Below are 19,895 nucleotides of genomic sequence, written 5' to 3'. Positions count from 1 at the left end.
AAAATGTAAGTGCTTCCTAAAACCATTTGAAAGTCAGTCTTGGCTAAACCCATATGAAAATATACTTATCTTCTCAGATATAGTAATAAATTATTATATACTTTGTGCAGCCTGTTAGTATAAAGGAATGGGATCTGTTGAGAATAGTCTGTAGAAAATAGAATCTTCTCACATACCAGTGAGTGTGTGTGGTCTCTCTGTGGGACAGAATATTACTTCCTTGCATACACAATCAATTTTCCACAGAAATGTCTGCACTAATTTTAGAGGGACACATATCCAAGAAATGTGATTAGCTTTCTGCCAAGTTGTCTGTATAAATCATACAGAAAATGTCTCTCAAAGCTGAAGACCTGCTGTAAAACAGCTGGAATATATAAAGGAGAAACACTTCTATTTTCCAGTTATGTTTTTTTAAGACCTTTCTTGTCATGATTGCAGCAGGGTTTTGAAGAAGATTGTTCTGTAACACAGATTGTTCATGGAAGGGCAGATTTCACAATCATTGGACAGAAACTATTCACTAATCTTGAATTACTGATAAAAATATATGCTGCATTTCCACATTAGTGTATATAAAGAATTAGAGAACAAACAGAAAATTTGCATCAGAACATTCATCTCAGTGACCATTGTGAAGAAATGCATATTACTAGGAATTGATGAAGATAATTCCTGTCCTGTGTGAGCTGATCTGAGTCTTTGAATTTTGGTTCAAGACCTCACGATTCAGTTCTCCCTTTCCTTATTTTTGCTGCACCATCTCTTTCCTTGATATCCAAGGAAATGCTAATGTAATTTTTAAGATCATATTACTCAGAGATACCTTGTAGCTATTTTCCACTTTACATTGTAGCACTGGTTTAGGGAATGGGATCATGGAGTTGAGTGTCTGTGAGCCTGGTTTGAAGGAGGACTCTGACATCCAGGGGTGTCATGCTGTAAGCAATGGCCCTGCTGTGTATGCACCACAGAACTGCTCTTCCCTCACAGACAGATTTATTGACAGCATCCAGGAAACATCATTGCAAGCTCATAACATTAGTCCAAATGCCAATTCAGAAGAGGACAAGAGGTCAGTAAGGTTTGACAGGTGACCCAGGCAGTAACTCCAGATGTACAGGTTTGGACCTTCTTCCATTGCTAAGGTGGCCTTGTTCAAACAGCTTTGTTAAAGTGTTCATGATCATTAGCAGTGAAACCATGTTTTATGGAAGGAAAAATGTCTCAAGTCTCTCAGGTTAGAGCAATATGATTTGAACATGATTTGATATTCTGTATTTGTTATTCATTTCTCAACCCAGAGATAGGATGCTTTGAGGCTTTTATGTAATGACTGTTGAATCCTTTGATGGGATTGGTGTTATCCACAATATTTAAATATGTTTCTCAACTGACTTCTTAATTCAGTCATAATTTCACCTTCGGCTTAGCTTCCAGTGGTCTCGGAGGTTGGATATAGCATTACAGAAAGTGGTGATGTGAAGGTCTGGGAAAATACTAATTGCATCTGGAAAGGTATGTTCCAATTTTCAGGCACACTGTACAATAAAATAGTACGGTCTACATCTGCACTGGAAAAGCAAGTGCATCTGCCTCTTCCAGTAAGTGTTACAGAACAATACAAAGTGGCTGAATGCTACCTGCCTACAGCTATTTCTAGAGTTCTCACAACCTCTGAACACACAGTATTCCAGCTTTTTCAGTGTGGTTAACTCCTAGCATTTTACCTGGCTCTCCTTTGGCCCCCATCTGATAGACTGGTGGTCCTAAAACATTAATTTCCTTTCACCTTTTCTGTTTCAGAATGCTACAACCAGTAGAGGGTTGTGCTGTGGAAGGGGCAGGGGATATATGTTCCATGGACTGTTGGGTACATGAGAGTGCAGGGCATGCGGAGATAGTGGAGTTTTGTTGCACTTGCATGTAGGGAAAGGTCAAACTTTTCTTAGCACTGTTGCTGGTTTCATCTGTGGGGGAGTTGATTAATTTACCATGTAAAATATCCTATGAATGACTGGGCATTAGGGGGTATGAGTGACCAAGTGATTTGAAAACAGGGGGACTCTGAAGATATAACCTGTGAAATTATACAGGCATTCCCATACTTATTTGAGTGTGAGACAGTTCATTAATTATCAGACTAATATTTTGGTGTCTTCTGTCTTGGACAGATGATTTGTTTTGGTGCTCTGGCTACTTCTCTTTATGAATCTGGATTTCACCCCTTGTAGAAGAAATTGGGGTTTGTGTGATAGATTTGTATTTTCTTTCGCTGCTTTCCTCAGTGCAAATAAACCTTGTTTCAGAGCAGTTAATAGCAACAGTATAGGGATAAATCCCAGTGTTTTTTTCCCTTGATGACAAATTAATATAGGCTTTAAGAATACCAGGTTTGATGCCACCCACCTACTTGTTAATTGAGTAGTTTGATGGGACAGTACTGACTAATTAGCACTTCCTGAGTCTCATTTTGAGAATTGACTCAGGCATGTGAGTGCCAAATCTTATCAAAAGTCAGTGATATTCACTACTACCCAGGCAAAATAACAAAATGGCACAATGAAATTTAATTTACACTTAGAAATGCCTGTTAACATATGCCTGTTGCATATTAACATACCTGTTATGCATATTCATGTACACATGAAGTAGGTGAATAGAGCTGAAGGGATAAGCAGTATAATCTGGGGTAGATGAATTACTTACAAGAGAAGAGAATCCTGAAATGAGTTAGGGATGATTTCATCTGTTACTGTCTCATTGTGTATTACCAGCTACCGGCATTAAAGAAGAAAATTATATACAGAGTTTCAGAAGTATTACCATTCATTGAACATTACTATTAATTGCCCTAAATTTCTTGAATTATTTTTGTTGGTGGGACTCAGAAAGTCTTTGAAAATTTTTCAAAAGTAATAAAAAATCTAGATATTAGAAACACATCTTTTTCCGTTGTGCAAAGTTTCATTTCAGTAATGTTAGACCTTTTTAGGGTTAGAATACAGTGTTACAAATCCCATTGTGCAGATCTGAGGTCATTCCTGCTAACCTTCTTAATTAACTCCACAAAATTTTAGACACAGGAGAAAATTGCTGTAATCTACCTGCTCATCTTCAGCAAGAAGGAATACCACAACTGAGAGGAGAAACTTTTGCTTTCTGTGCAATTGAATTTTGGGATAGGGGATAAGGCTAAGGACAGAATATGGAAGAGATGCCTGATGTAAGTTTTCCACAACTGTCATTGCAATTTTACATAGGATGTGTATGTGTATATTTACAGAGTACAAGTACTTTATCAGTGTTGAATTCTTTTTTAAACCAGAGAGGTTAGTTGTAGAGGTAAATATCTCTATTTATTGGAGATAAATATCTCAATTCTGCCCTTGAAACTTTTAAGACTCATTGTAATTACTACTCTCTGAGGAGTAATTTGAAGAAGGAAATTAAAACACAGAGAAAATTGCAAAAATATGGGTCTTCAGCATTCTGCTCTATACACTATAGCAATATAATTTCTTATATATAAAAATCTAGCATTAAATTATTCAAAATACTAATGATCTGGCTTTTTTCATAGTGCTGAGGAGTCTTTGTAGCCTAATGTGGACAGTGACCACAAACGGTGACTCTTATTTCTCACACCTGTATTGGCTTTTGTTTCTCGTTACTGTGCTGTCATGAGCTTAGTGTGGTGTGATCGAAGAGCGTTTGTTTTAAAAACCTTTTCCTGTGGTTAGGTGTCAGTGGGGCAGACATTTGGGGGAAAATAAACCCCAGAGAGTAAAAGAATTAATTACTGTATAAGGGGGTTTTGGAGTAGGAGAGCACAAAGGAACAATTCTGCTACAGCAAATTCTGACAAAAACAAGGCAAAAAAAGAGAAAAAACACCATATTTTATGTTAATCATTAAACAAGATATAGTGGAGCCTATTCGCAGTTCTACCCGGCTGAATGCACGGAGGTTTCAAAAAGCTGGTGAAATGTAGCTTCTACCTAGTCCAGTGTGTCTAGTGTTTTGAGCCTACCCAGGATTGATTAGGCCCTTCAAGCCTCCTCTGAACTGTGTAGAGGCAAATATAATGAGAATGTGAAAGGCTCAGGACTCAGAAAAAATAGTGCTCTTTTGTATTACTGATTTGTGTGTGATGAATTTCTAAATACAGGACGTCAAGAGAGGACCCAAAATGAGCTTTGGAGTGTTACCACCATGAAGCCATCCACACCTTTGGAGCAAGAAGTGAGGCTTCATACTACTTGCTGGTGCAATGATTACTCTAAGTTAATTCCTCCAATGTGTTGTTTTTTCACAGACTGTGAATTCTTCTGTGTGTTTCAAGAAAGATGGTGGTGATATGTCTGCTTCACATAAAATGGAAATGCTGCAGGACATAACTCTCATACAGATTCCTTCAGCTATAGATCTCAATACAACTTTCAAATCAAATAGATCTACCTCCACTTAAAATTGAGTTAAATGTTTCAGTAATCAGCCTTGGCTATCTAGTAGCCAGTAACCACAGTGGCAGTTTCATTGAGTAGACTTTGAAATATCCTTTTTTAGAAGACAGCAGTGACATCGTTTGTGATTTAGGTGACACCTTCTAAATTCTCACTTATGTCTTTTTGGAGGGGAGGCAAAACACTCAAACACTCAAAAGTTACATAGGAACACACATAAATCTCAGGTCTGAAGATTTTGAGCACTTGATAAGATCTAACAAACTATTTATGTATATGTGTTTATAATTGTCCCTGGGAAGATTTTTCCAACATACCTTTGTGAGCGTTCATGTATATAGATGAACAGGATAAAAGTTTGTTGGTATGATATACACTGATAATGCACTGATAATGCACAAGGTATGTCCCAAGATTGACAACATTAACAACAGTGGTCTATGGAAATGATTTCTGCTGCAACAGTCAGGTCTATAATTAAATAGGCTGATGGATTCAACTGTTCTCCAGAGAAATTTCAGTTAAAAAAAAATGATGCCAGACCTTGGATTATAGTAGCACATTCTGTGCCTCAGGGGTCATGCAAAATGAGAATGTCCTGGTTTGGTATTAAATGTTGCACACCACCTGCTGCTGACCTACATGACATAACAGGGTGTTCTGAAGCTAATTATTACAATGATTTGTTTTGCAAGTGCAATGTGCCCAGCATCAGGGACAATGGAAACAGTACTCCCATCATACATTTACTGAGCAAGCCCTGAAGATGAGGAACAGAGTTTCCTTAATAACTTTTTGCATTTTCCCCTACCATCTGCAGGGTAAATGTTACCATTAACTCAAAGATGGTGGACAAACTGCACCATATGTCTTTCTGTCAAACTGTCCTATGTCTTTCTCAGTCACGAGAATCATCTTGGAACAAGGATGTTTTTGGGTCTGTATCTGTTGGAGAAGGAGCCTCATTTCTGGTGGAAGAAATTAGGGTGACTGATGTGGCAATGTAAAATCCCGTGTGAGAGATTAAAAAATTCTAGTGGGTAAACTGTAACTCAGATGCTGCTGTGCAAACATACACATTTCAGGAGATTAGACTTACAAAGACCTTGGCTTGTCAGAGATATTCTCCTTCATATAAGTGGAATGCTTGCCAGTAAAGGTTTCATAGAAGTATTCCCTAGATCTTTTTCCATACTCTCTCTCCCCCAAACTATACTGCCCCTTTCCCCAGCTTATTATCTACTGGTTTTTTTTTCCCAGTAATTTTTAGTAGCTTTCTTCTAGAGCTAAACATGCTGGAGCCTTGAGAATCTCTGCTGTCACTGTAGGACCTGCTGCACACATCTGGAATGGATGAACTCTTCAAGCCGTTGAAGGCATTGATTTGAATTCCAGTTCCAGACACATTTCATGTCTGGCTTGGATAAAAAAGGAATATGCTGGATCAGTGATGGAAAAGTGCAAATACTAGATAGCTTACTTTTTTTGGTCTTTCTCCATTTTTAGCTAAAATGGCTACCAAACTATTTGATACTGATTTTTTTTTTTAATGGAAATAAATGGAAAAGGTTGACAGAAGAACTCTGCTGAAAACATATGTAACACTTCCCTGTATCATATTCTACCTTACTAAACTTCCAGACCTAGTGACATCCAGAATTAGCTGCATGTAATAGAGCTTCCAAAACAAAAAAAGCTGATGACTGAATAAATGATTCAGTTTTCTAATGACAATCAGATTATTTTTCCATCAGTAAGAGGAACTCTCATTAAATTATTTTATTCAGATAATTATTTTATTCATATTTTATTTTATATTAAATTATTTTATTCAGAACAGGTTATGTATGTCTTTTGCTAAGATCACTCTAGCTGTCAATGTCTTTAGAGTTCAATTCAAAACACTCATAGGTTCACATTTGAGAATTTGGCTTCAGTCTGATTACACACATATATGTGTGCCTGTTGTTATGTGACACTACTAGTAACAAGAAGATTGTATGTGATGATAGCTGAGGTGCTAGATAAGAGCTGGGCTTACTTGCTGCAGTCATGAGTCAGCAATCTGAAGGTACTGAAGTACAGTGCTTCCATGTATGAACTCATAAAGACTGGCATGTAAATAAATAGCTTTAAACTCACAGGTATGTACCCATTCAATTAAGTCTGATTTCTGCGTCACTGATAAAGGTGTTGAAAATTGGAAATACTCACTGTCTTACTTGTGAAATAAATGAGCTTGAAGTTTTCCTTATGTCAATTCAGAACAGGGGAATGGCCAAATTGTAAACAAATGAAGGGAACAAATTTTTCTTTCTTCCTGCTGTCAATTTTTTATTTCTTGTTTGTTTTGGATTGGCAGTTGTGGAACATTGAAACTAGAAAGAGGCTAAGAAATATGTTTGGCCACCTGTCTGTAACTGGAGCTGGAATCATTGTATTCTGAGCAGGTGAGTAGTAAAGTCTATTCCCAGAAAGAGCCTTGCTGCTTTTACTCAGGCAAATGTCCCATTCATTTTAGCTGATTTTCTTGGCTTTGTTCAAATGTGATTTACCTCTTCCCCCATCTCTCACCCATCTAAGAAATCATTAGATTTATTGTATGGCAGGAGAGCAGCCAAAGAAGATTTAACCTGTTTCTGCAGTCTCTGTTTCTTACTCTCATTCCAAAAAACTGTCACCACTTGCAGAATTTCACTATGCCTTGGAGACTGTGACTCTGGTTTTGTGCAAAGCCTGAGCTTGAAATAATTTTGTCTCCAGTGGGTCTGAACTTCAAATATCATGACCTGGCCTGTGCTGGGGAAACAGTATGTAATTTAGATGGCCCCTCCACTGATATCAAGACTCCATTTGTCTTTCCAAATGCACAGCAAAGCACAGCTGTTAAGAGCTACACACCTCTCTAGCTGTGTATTCCTTATTTTCTGCAAGGAAAGGCCAGCTCATTGCTATCTATAGCCCAAGAAGGGATGGAGTGGTTGACCTTTGCATTGTCAAAGATGTATTTTTTAGCAGTAGGTGAATATTTTGCATTTAGGTATCATTTCAGTATGTGGGCTCAGATGACAAAGATCAAAAAGTACTCTTCTGTTTTTTTTCATCCCACTTTCTGTTTCAGATCTTTGACTCACACATGAAGGGGCTGAGGAGAGACTTGTGCATGATGAATGCTTCTGTGATTTTAAAATCATATGTTAGTGTTATGTTTTACTTAAATGGAAAGATAATAGCAAGGGTAGGCTGACTTTACTGTTAACTCACAATGAAACTGGTATCTCTTGACAAGAGCAGCAGTGTTCGATTTATTTTTGGCTTCACAAGGTGCTCTGGTTGTGATTGTATGAGGTCTGCAAGGTGGAGGTACAAGGAGGTACAGGCATACCAGATGAACAAACAGTTAATAAAATGCAGATGCAATTATACTGTGTGGGTTAGGTTACAAGGATGCAGGTGTAACATCCTGCCAGTGCCAAGTGGCATAACCTCACTGCAGTAAGAAATAGTTTTGGTTCACATTTCCTCTTGGCCAAAGCAGTGAAAACAACAGGAACATTGGAGCAGAAATTAATGACAAAATTCAGTGTCAACCTGTGAACTACATTAGGTTGAGGTAACATTTATTTCTTTTTCTAGGTTTGAAATTAATCTGATAATTCTAATATTAGGGCAGAGTTAAAATAACTGCACAAGGAGAAAAAAATTACATGGAGTTAATATTAATTGTTACTAACATTAGAGCAGCATTCTTACACTAAACTTCGCTATGGAAGTTTCCAAAGTATCAATTGGCTTTGGAATTACACTGTAATTGTTGTGGTTAAAAATAGTTCAACTGCACATCATCATGAATCCATAAATAAATTTCAGTACCATAAAGTCCACTACACAAGCACAACACAATGACATTTCTTGCAGTAAGTCAGGTTTGTGTGTGCATTTTTAGTGCTTCCAAGTATCTCAACATGTATCTGAAAAATCTTTAAGAGCCTTTGTGGGAAAGTCTCCAGTTATCAAACCTTATTAACATAATTAAAATCCTTAAATAAATCTATTGCAGTAATGTCAGATACCTGTTTCTCAGATACCCAGAAGGATTGTATTTAACTTGCTGATTTTATTTCATCATACTAGTTGTAAGTGTGAATTTCAGCAGGAGTCTCCTCTAATTTGTCATAGGATTAATGTAAGTAATATCCATAAAAAATGGTAAAATACATTGTAAGGTATTTTCAGTCTTTTCACTTCAACTCCCATATTAATGTGCAAAAGCCATATCTAGGACCCAAACTTTAACAGTAGCTGTGCTTCCAGACAGTGTATTCCTTTCTGCCATTGGTAGACTGATGATACTGTAGAACAGTGAATCCAGTTCCTAACAAGCAACTGGTGCAACAGTGTCAAGCTGTGCAGATTTTCCTAAAGCTTGGAGTGGGAGAGAGAAATGGAACAAGGGAAGGGACAGAACCAAAGAATATGTAGTAACTTGCCAGAAAGCCCCTTAGCAGTACGATGCAGTTTTACACTGCCTCTCTGTTGGTCGTGGAGTCATATCTGGCTTTGGCAAAAACTACCTTGTGAAAGGATTTTTCATGAAGAGCAGGAGATAGTTTACATTAAATGGCTCAGCAGCTGAACTGAGTGTAGATTAGTGGCATAGACCGTGCTCATGGAAAAGAAACTTGAGAGACAGCAGGTATTCTGCCCAGCTGTAATGGTGTGGCTGCTTGGCTCCTTCCTGTTGTCAGGGTGTGCTTTGATAGTTGTTTTGTGTTTCCTCTTACTGAAACACTGTTGTTCTGCTGACATGTTTCACTCTGATGTGGTTTTCTTCTGAAGAAACATTGGTGCGATGAAGCTGCTTTTAATGTTTCATTAACATTAAACACATGCTACCTTTTCTCATCTGCAGTGGTTCACCGTGAGGATTTGTCCATCACCGTGAAGTTCAGGTTGCTCAGAACCATGTTGTCAAAGCAAACAAAGCATTTGCAACCTGTAATTGTCACTAGCCAACCTGTTGCTGGCAATTTGGTCTAGAGGTGGTACATTGAATATCTGGCCTAACAACCCTGGGGTGAAATTGCAGTCACAGACACTGAAAACCATACTTCCTTTCTTAGCAGTTAAAGTATATGAAGAAGGCATATTGCTCAGACAATTTTTCAAATTATCTTACTGTCTATTAGTTTCTTCTGTCTGTGATGCTATTAATTTTAAAACCAGTTCTCTTCATAGATAAGCTTGCTAGGGCCTTGATACTGTATTAGTAGGCCTTTGTAAATATATTTCCAAACAGAAATAATGTTTATCACATTTTCTTCTATCTATGTAGCTTCACAGAAAAGTTTGGTGGTGCAATACTTACGAGTCTGCAAAAGATATTTTGATTGTTGGAGTTTTGGAAAACTACTTCTGCTGCAATTAATTTGATATATGAGGTACCTTTTGCCCTCCTGACCATATTTTCATGCCATTGTTGGTGACAAATAATCTGAAGAAGGAAATTTTAAATGAAATTGTTTAAGTTTCTTTATGTAGTCCCTGTCTGTGCAGAAGATAGGTCAGATAACAGTAATAAAAGGCAGGAGAGTCCAGTATTTATAAGCTGTTTGTTCTCCCAAAAGTATCTGAGGCTGGACTGTAGTGCTGGGGTTAAAGGGTCAGGGAAATTTATTGAAACATGTGGAATTGAGTTCTGAGAATCTTTTCTTTAGGTAGATTCTGGGCCTTAGACATATCCTGGAAATACGCTGGGAGAAACCAGGTCTCTTGTAAGCCTTGTAGGCCACTTTGCTTAGACTTCTGTGATGGCTTGGCTTAGGCAGTAAGACTCTATCCTGCTCAATTCATCTGGTACTGATGTGTGAGTCTGTGGCCTCTGAAAGGCAAGCAGAAAAGCTGGAGTTTTATGAGGGTATGTAGGACAGAGTAGGCTATGAAACAAGGGCAAGGGAAGCAGCATTTGGAGTTCAGGGATCCTACACTGTCCTGAATATACATTCCAGGTGCTTGTTGTAGTTCATTTTAACAGCTAGACTCTAAGCTAAAATGCCTTTGTTCTTCCATCTGACCTCCTAATCTATTCTTGCATCTATTTTCTTTTTATTTTTTAGGCTATGACCTGGTGTCCTTGGCAGTCAAAAGTCCTTGTTACAGAAGGTGGAATGAAAGATGGGATTTTGTGTGTCTGGCACATGGATTGTGAGAAAATCATCCAAAGTGCAATTACAGATTTGCAGGTGAAATGATGAAATGTCTGCATACTTAGGCTATGCTCTTTTTGTATAGCTGTGCTCATTTGGCAAACTCCCACTGACTTTGAGGGTGGTTCTGCAATGAGAGGAACAGCAGGATTTTCTCTGGATGTGCAATTGTGCTGCATTCAGCACCACCATGTGTGATTGACTCAGAAGCAGTTTGTTTCTCATTCACCACTTCTGTCTCCATGCAGAAGTGATTGAAGAGGAGATAGTATAGAAGCAGACACTTTTCATCATCTTTCCTTGCTGGCAATAATAGTTTTGGCCAAAACTCTAAGTGCGGAGAGAATGCTGAAGGGGAAGAAAAATTCCCAGAGCACTGGGGTGAGGAGACGTGTAAGAGTCAGAGAGAAAACATCTGTTTCTGGAGTTTGAATATTAGGAGACAGACGAACAGGTTCTCAGCTGTAGTAAAGCAGCATAACTTGGTTTGCTGGAGCTATTACAACCTAAATGAGGATGTGTTTTGAGGGCTTTTTTATACTAATAGGTTGTTACCATGTTTAGATGGACAATAAAGCAATTGTACTTTGAAGAATTGAAAATAATTAAATGACCCTTCTAAATAAATAAATACTCTGCTGGGACTATTTCTCAGTAGCTTTTTTAAACATTGTAGATTAAATTTCAAATCTCTGAATGATGTATGTTAAGCCCTTCTGAAAACTAAAGCAGAATTTTAAATTGCATTTCTTCCTTGATCTGGTTACCCAGTGAACTGACGATGGGACAAGGCCTTCCTGGAAATCAGATGAAAATATGGAAGTATCACATGCTTGTCAATTCATTAGAACTCTATGGCCAGTACTTCCATTATTTATCTGTCAAATGAAATCTGGTTTTGCAAGTACATACCTTATGTAAAAAACCCAATAAAGAGCAGTCACCTACACATTTGTGTTCATGTGCACAATCCTGATTTGTGGGATTGTAAAGACTGACTTAATAAGATTGTGGTATAAATGACTTCTGGAAAATTACTTGTTTTTAATTATGGGATTCTTTCCTATAATTCCTAAGGCCATGCCAGGTCCAGGATATGTATTTCCACTTCTTTCTAAGGCTGACTAGGCCAGGGTTGAATGTGTTAATGTCAGGTGGCTTCCATTGTGTTCTGGCTGATGACCTTCTAGGCAATACAAACCAAATGTGATTGCTTTTGCATCTTACGATGTAAGGATACTGAACCAGCTTTCAAAAGATGTCTAAACCAAATCTCCATGTGTTATTTAGACATGTCTGTACTTCAACGAAAGATTTTGCTGTAAAGAAATGTGGTGCAGCATGTTTCCCTTGCACCCTGTCAGAGAAAGTGGAGTTTCCTTATAGTTCTGTATTGTTCTATGGTGCTGTAGGGCTACACCATATGCAGAAGCTGTTTCTTGCTATTATTAAGTCTCCTTGTCTCTGGTTTTATTCACAAACAGAAAAGACCAGATCATTGCTACACAGACATATTCCTGCCTTTGAAGCCTCCGAATAACTTACTATAAGCAAATGAATATTGTAAAAAATTGTGGATGCATCAAAACATGGTCAGAATAAATACTGTGATGGATGATTTTGACTTAGATGGTTCTAAGACAACCTCAGACACTTTTAACCACATAAGTTTTACACCCACGGAAATGATCTGACAAACTGTAACTGAATGTCATTTTTTAAGCCTCTTGCAAATGCTGAAGACCCCAGCTAAGAATGAAGACCTATCAGCACCAGTTGATCACATTTAATTAAGGTTGACTGTCACTTAGCATATTCAGAACAGAATGACAACTGAAAGATAGTGACCTTTTAATAGCCCTGAACCAGTTTTTGAGATACTTCTGATAGAACTATGAGAGCAATTTACTAGAAAAGAAAAAAAAAGAAAAAGAATAATTTTGGAGGTAATGTCCTCTCCTTAGGAAAGTTGTAGATCAATGAGAACATACCAGCAAGCAAAATATGTAATTGCTTTGAAAATTACCTGGCCTGAACATGGTATTGAAACAATGAAAGAAACCCAGAAAACTCCACTCAAAACCCGTGTAAATGAATAATTTCAACTTGTCTGATTTCTCCCTATTGCCCTCCATTGCTTTTTGACTTAAAATATTAATAAAATTTCAATCAGTGTTGTGGGTAACTTTGGGTGCCTCCAAAGATTACAACTCAATATCCTCCTTCAAAGTCATTACAGACACTGAACAGGCAACAGCATAAAGAATTCACTGAGTTTTAAAATCTCAGTGCTAAATATTGATAAAGACTATGTACATTTCAATAACTTGAGAAGAAGCAAAGCTAGAAAATTGATCTCTGCTGAAATAATTTAGTGGTGTTGAAATTCAAGTAAAAAAGTTTAGCAGGAACTCATGTAGCTCAGTACCAGGACAGCAGGTATTTGCATTTAGTCATAGTATTTCCAGAGAACCACTCTATCAGCTTCACAAATTAAGGGCAAACTTTGCATTGGCAACAGTCCTGTGGGCCTTCATCATGTACCACTGTTTCAGAGGGCTTTACAGTTCCTCACAAGTTTATCCTTACAGTATCTTGAGCTAGAGGAGTGCCATTCTCTTGTGTTCATGGAGAACTTGGGTACAAGTGGGAGGACACAGGTTGCTCACATTCATTTTAGCTGGTCACACATGACTTCTTACTTTCATGCTTCCTTTTAGGATGTGGTTTATCTGATCTGCTTTAGAAACTATTACTCAGAAGATTTTTTTCTCTTGGGGGTTTAGCTTACCAGTGTGATTGTCAGTAACTCACCCAGCCAGAAAAGACAAAGTCCAGTAACTTCAAGGAAAAGGCTTCAAATTTCTCTTGTTGCCATGTGCCTAAAAACCTCAAGTGTTTTCCTGGCATTGGCATAGCTCTAGAAGATACAAGAAGTCTATGGCAGAGCAATGAGGTAAATGCAACTCTCAGGAGTCTCAATTTAGTTCCAGACTCATTCTACCTTCAGTTCAAATTCAGTGTCTGCTTGTGGGTGAGATTTTTGTACAACCACATTAATGAGTTTGGTATATTCTTTGTGCTGCTGGACTGGGTAGCTTTCTGCTTTCTGTGTATAGCTCCCAAGATGTACTACAACTGCAGACAAACTCAAAACACAATTCCACTAAATGGCTTAGTGGAGTCACGGTTAAAAGCTCTCTTTAACAGAAATAAGTGAGCAGCTGGACACAGTATCTCATTATTGTTGGATCAGCTGCTGCAAACTGTCTGCAAGGCCTATGCAGCCAGACAGGAAAGCTCAGCAGTGAAAGACATTACCAAACACAGATGAGACTGATGTTGTGAATGCATGGAGAACAATAGTTCAGGTTCAATGTGTTCCTTTGACAGAAGTATCTCCTCAAAGTGTGCAGACAGTTAAAGCCTACTCCCTATTAAGAATATATTTCCTTCATCTCCTTATTAATACAAAAACAGTCAATAGAGGATGATAGCTTGTCAGATGATAGATGATGCTATGCAGCATGTTTCTCTGCTGCAGTAAAGTGGAATAAGCCATAGTGTGGGTGGCGAAGATGACTGGCATAATCAGTGTAGAATTCTGATGTATCTTTCCTTTTCTTTTGTACATGTTTTATTTTATAGGTCACAAAGGGAGAATCTTGCATATAACCCTGAGCTCAGATCTGAGTAGGTTCTTTTTTGTTGCAGAGGATGGGACGTCTTGTCTGTGAAAACAATATGGATCTGGGGAGAGCATGCACAGCAATAAACCCATTTAATTACAGTTATTTGAGCTCATTATTGTGACTTTTTTCCTTGAAAGCCAATGATTAATGTATTCAGCCCATTCAATAATTCAAAATATGTATCTTCCTTCCAATAGAAACATGACAAAGGACAGTACAATTTATTTAAAAGAACAAAATTTTCTTATCAGTCTATTATGTGAAATGTTAGTAGCTTGTCTTAACCTAAAGGAAAAACATCCTAACTCTGAACAATAATGTAATGTATATTTTAATTATATTAGCAAACATGGAAGGAATCCAACCTGTGTAAAGCACCAGCAAAAATGTTAGGTCCTGCTTTTATCTTTGGTTCTTGCAATAAATTTTACATTACCTTAGCATCCCCATTGGTAACCACATACTCATTAAGGTATATTGCCTTGAATAATTCAAAGACTATGATGAGCAGAGACCAATTCAGGGGTCTGCCTTGTTCTGTGTATCACATAAATTGTTGCATGGAATCTGTCTAAATTCTCCTAGAGTTCTAGGTTAAATATGTAATTAAATAGAAATGATTTACAGGGAATTGTTTATTGTTTTCATAATGGTAATGATAACTAGCATAATTAGGAAAATGTCTTAACTGGATTTTTAATTGTTTCCTTTCCTTAAACCCACCAACTATATTTGACACTGATTTAAAATACAAACAATTGCATAATTCTATTCTTATGCATAGTTATGTAATAAACAAATTAAGAATTCAGATGGACATAGTTAAAGGAGCATGCTATTTGGGCCAAACACAACTGTTAGTTCATTTCTTAAGGGTACCAGTTCAATTCTGGTTGCCAGCAAACAGTGCAGCTGTCAACGTATTGTGAATTTTATTTAGTGCTCACAAGGAAAAAAACCCTTGGATTTTAATATACGTTTGCCTTGCAAGACTTGTAGACTGCCAACAGCTAAGTAAGGCTGTCAGGATTGGGCCTCAGAAGCTATTAAAATACTGAACAGTAGTGCTATTCACTGTGTTCTACCTAGAAACACTTTTGGAGCTTTGCTTTCATAGTTAAGAATGATCAGAGGCAAGGGGTAAGGATTCATTCCTGCATTTTTATATTGAAAGCCATCTGAGCTCAGAAGCTTGTATTATTTGGATTCCTTTCTTTTATTTTCTTTTTACAACTGAAAATTTATTTAGAATGTTTCCTGTAGCTGGGAAAGATTAGGATATTAGGGGACTAGAACAGTCTGTGGAAAATTACACTGTGGTCAAATGCATGAAAAGAGATAGACAGGGGCACAAGTTGTCCCTGTAAATGAATGTGAAGCCATCATGTCTTTGGTACTCATTATTTTTAAAACCTCATCTTGTGCTGTTCACAAGTCATGTGGTTGCTAATTTTAGCTCTGGAAGGTTGAGACCACTCATCTGTTTTACCTAGTAAGAGATTGCAATAAACCTGCTACTCAGCTACTGGCTTCTCATGTCATCTCGTGTGGTCTTCAAAGCAGATAAGAAAATGGTAATATCGGTTGTCAATTGGGAAATTGCTACCAAGAAGCTGATGTCTAAGTATGGGAAATAGCTTATTCTGTGCCTATTTTCTAATATGAACAAGTTTGTTTCTGGAGATTTTATCAAACAATTAGAATCTGATTTAAATACTCAAAATAGTATTTTAAATAATTTAAAAGACTTTAGGAATATTAAATACATTTCCCCCCATTTTGAATGTTAAAAACTAGTAGAATAAGTCTCTTTGCTCGTGCATTTTTTTTTATTTGCAGAAATTCTCTCTTTCCTTTGGCAGCACCTAAATAATATTTATATAATTTACATCCAGTATAGGAGGAGGTGCATGACACAAGATGGGAGGCTGTAGCATGGAAGGACCTGACCAATACTGAAACCATGCGCATTTGGTTGGATGCAGAAGTGTCAAAATAAGAAAATTTCTCAGCCTAAGAACTTGTATCTTAGTTACTTACTGCTCATTGTTGACTAGTCAAGCTGTATTGCCCCAGATGTATTTAAGCATAATATATAAAAGTGGGAGAAGCCACTGATTTCAAAAGCCCATAACTATGAGAGGACCTTGTTTGTGTGACCTGTAGATTAATTATGTGACAATATCTGAGAAGACATCTAAGTGTGCATTCTGGACTGTAACTAATCTGAAGTGAAATTAAATGTATATTGCAGTGCTTTTTTTCTGAATGTGCAGAGTGTGAAGCTGCTGAAAGCTGACCATGTTCTCGCATAGCTTCCTAATTCTGCCAGTGCAGAGGTCTTAACATTTGAAGTCTTGGTCAAAATTTGAAATCCTGACTTCCTCCCTGAAGAATATGGCATTTTTTCAGCTTATTGCCAGTTACATGCCTGGTATGTTGCTCAGGCCCAGGATGAGACAGAAATCAGAACCCATTTCTAAGACGTCAACTTACTCTGCATCTGTGGTCTGTATGCACTGAAAGATGAATCTCCAGGGGTGGCACAGAGGTTTAAGAAAATTTAAATTGACTAAAATCAGATCTTCACCCCTACAGTTCAGGCCTGGGTGAGGCACTGTACAACATACAGAATCCAAAACTTCAGGTCAAAAATAATTTTTGCCTGAAGAAAAACTTCATTGCTCATACAGTACATGTGTCTTTCTTCTCAGGTATATCAATATGACAAAACAATTGTCTGGAATATAATGACTGAGGAACCCATTTGTTCCCACACTTAAAAGCACTAACTCTAGCAGACAGTGCCCTGTCCTGCCCTTACATGACCTGACTTGATGCTATCTACATATATGTTATGTGAGTTTGTGTAATGTAGTTTATACCTGTTACTTCCCTCCAATTATGTCATATAGCCAGACTGAGAAGAAAACAAGGACATCAAATTACCATAGCATTTTTCTAAGCTAGTGTGGGTTCCACTCCACAGTGGTGAAACTCTATTGTGAATGGGCTCATATCACGCCTCTTGAGCAGAGAGCTCCCCATCTAGAGGAAAATGCAATTCCCTCTTGCTCTTGCTTCTTCTTATTTCTACAGTAATGGCAGTAGTGACAGAGGCTGAAATTTTGTTTTTACATGTAAGTCCAGCTCTACAGATTTATTTTGCACAATTCACTAAAAACATCCATGTAAAAAAAAAAAAAATTTTTTTTTGGGGTAGTTCCTAAATTTCAAGGTAGAAGAGGAGGCCAGCACATCTTTCTGTTGCACATTTTTTCATAGGTTCTTGGTCAGAACCTGTCCTTCCTGATCTCTAAGGTTCCCCAACATCTAGTTCAGAACCATCACCTGGAAAGTGGAGAAATACTGAATTACAGGATGTCTTGGTTTAGGGTAAATTTGGGAGAGAATCCCCAAAGGGGTTCCTCTAGGAAGTAGATTGAAACGGCACTTCCCTTTAACTGGTTTAGGAAAAACACCTCCTTGGAGAAAAGTGGAAAAAACCGTTTATTAAACAAGAAAACCTAAACACTACTAAACAAGAAACCCTCTCGCCGCTCCAAGCGAGAGCCAGCCCGGCACAGCGCCCTCCGCCGCGGGCCGCGGCTCGGCTCCCTCAGCCTCTCTGCAGGCCCTCGGGCGCTGCAGACGCCGCGGCCCAGGCCCGGCCCGCCGCGCCTCAGCTGCGCGCTGCCGCCGCTCCGCCGGGGCTCAGGCCGCAGCGGGTGGGAGCAGGTCCACAGAAGAGGAAAAAAACAGCCCAGGGAACTTCTTCGCCCCGCCTGGCTAAAACTAAAAGCAGAGGAGAGCTCTGTCCCGCTGTCTGTCCGTCCGCAGACAACACAGACCAGGAGCAGGAATGTGGAGCAGCGAGTGCCGCTTCTGAAAACAACGTGAGCGCTTCTTGTCCCCCCTTCACTCCTGGAACAAGTGTTACAGGTGCAAAACTTATTATTCAGCACAAACAGAACAGATGACTGGGGATACAAGCATCATATAGCCGACCCAGGATACGGGATTTGAGAGGGATTTTCCACTGACAAGGGTACTGTTTGTGACTTTTGGGGATAAAGAAAAATCAGGTTGAAGAGGAAGCAGAATGATAAAATAATGCAACAACAAGATGAAAGAAAGTCAGAGAAAATATGAGCAAACAAATGAGGTAAGACTAATGTATGGAAAGGGTGAAAGGCCTACAGGTTGCTGAGGACATTTTTGTTTCCTGAAGGTTTTTAGAATTAGTTTTTGCCTAAGCAGGGGTTTGGTAGTTTGCAAGAATAAAAAAGGTCTGAAATGTCTTATTTCCTGTGTTTTTAAAGACACAATCAAGTGACTGCTTTGGGTATTGGTAGCAGTCAGTGGGTCAAATTCTCCTCTCAGTTTCTCTGATGCAATCTTTGGGAATATTTTTCTCTGCTCCTGCTTTGCTTTTGTGTTTGTGTGTCCCTTTGTGTGTACATATTGTATGTTCGTCCCAAGAGTGAGAAAAAACATTTATGAATAAGAATAGGAATGTGGAAAATTCTGACTGTGTAATGTTTTGTAACAAAGGGAAAAAAAGATGTTTTTCATCATCAAAACTTCAGTAGAGATCCCTGTAGTTTAGGCTTTCTTTATCTTCACCCTTCCTCTTCTGTGAGAAAACTACTGTCTCTTCTTAATGAGATCAAGTAAAGGGAGTTGTGTAAAAAAGTTTTAGTTTGTGCTTTCTCATTGTTTTTGTAAAGCAGTGCTTAATTGCTTAGGATGGACAGAGCAACAATTTTAAAATGAAAATCAGTGCAAAATATCTCCACCCTTGAATGTTCCCTGCTTTCTCTTAGCTAATGCCTACCTTCAAGCAAAAACCTCTTGAAGCAACACAAAATAAAACCAAGCTCTTTTTGAGGGGCTCATGGCATTGAAAGTGCCCAAGTCTATTAATACAGAAACAGGCAGAAACATTTTTCACAAGAGGTCTATTTGCTACTTGATAAATGCTTGTTGAAGCACTTAAAAATTTCACTGCATGTCTGAAACAGCAGTACTGGCATCATAAAATTAAGAGTGCTTTATATTATCAACAGTGCTGTATCGTATTGATACAGTCATGTAATTTCTCTGAAGCATAGGTTTTCAGAAGATTGTTTAAACACAATGCTGCTTCTTTTAGTATGTTTTGCAAACATTTAACATGTATGGAACATTACACAGATAGTAAACAGATCCTACAGATAGTACATAGACTATCTATGCTGCAAGAGACAGTGCTTTCCACATAAATTGACAGCTGAAAGCAGTAGATTTTTATTGCCATTGCTTTATTAAATGCAAAGTACATAAAGGGATAAGATCTAGAGGTTTCAAATACAAGACAGAAGATTATTACTTATGTCCCACAGTCGCTACAACTTAATTTTCTGAAGTTTAGCAATCCACTACACCTATAAAACCAAGAGTTTTGCTGCACAGAAACGAAGTTTTTTAGGTGTCTGTACCTAGCACACCACTGACATTCAGGGTTTTTGCAGAAGTCCCAGTACAAAAGA

At 38.1% G+C, this 19,895-nt stretch overlaps 1 protein-coding gene across 1 annotated transcript; it reads left to right on the top strand.

The window, feature by feature from the left end:
- Positions 1-6,316: 6,316 nt before the first annotated feature.
- CDC20B (cell division cycle 20B) lies at positions 6,317-14,409 on the top strand. The gene is given in 7 exon segments (XM_068176427.1): positions 6,317-6,889; positions 6,892-6,916; positions 9,379-9,431; positions 9,434-9,597; positions 10,583-10,708; positions 11,418-11,529; positions 14,321-14,409. Coding segments are annotated over 7 exon segments (759 nt in total). The 5' UTR covers positions 6,317-6,699.
- The last annotated feature ends 5,486 nt before the right edge of the window (positions 14,410-19,895 follow it).

The sequence above is a fragment of the Anomalospiza imberbis genome, chromosome Z (genome assembly GCF_031753505.1).
Source record: "Anomalospiza imberbis isolate Cuckoo-Finch-1a 21T00152 chromosome Z, ASM3175350v1, whole genome shotgun sequence".
Classification (NCBI taxonomy): Eukaryota; Metazoa; Chordata; class Aves; order Passeriformes; family Viduidae; genus Anomalospiza; species Anomalospiza imberbis.
This window is presented reverse-complemented; position numbering and strand designations above follow the sequence as displayed.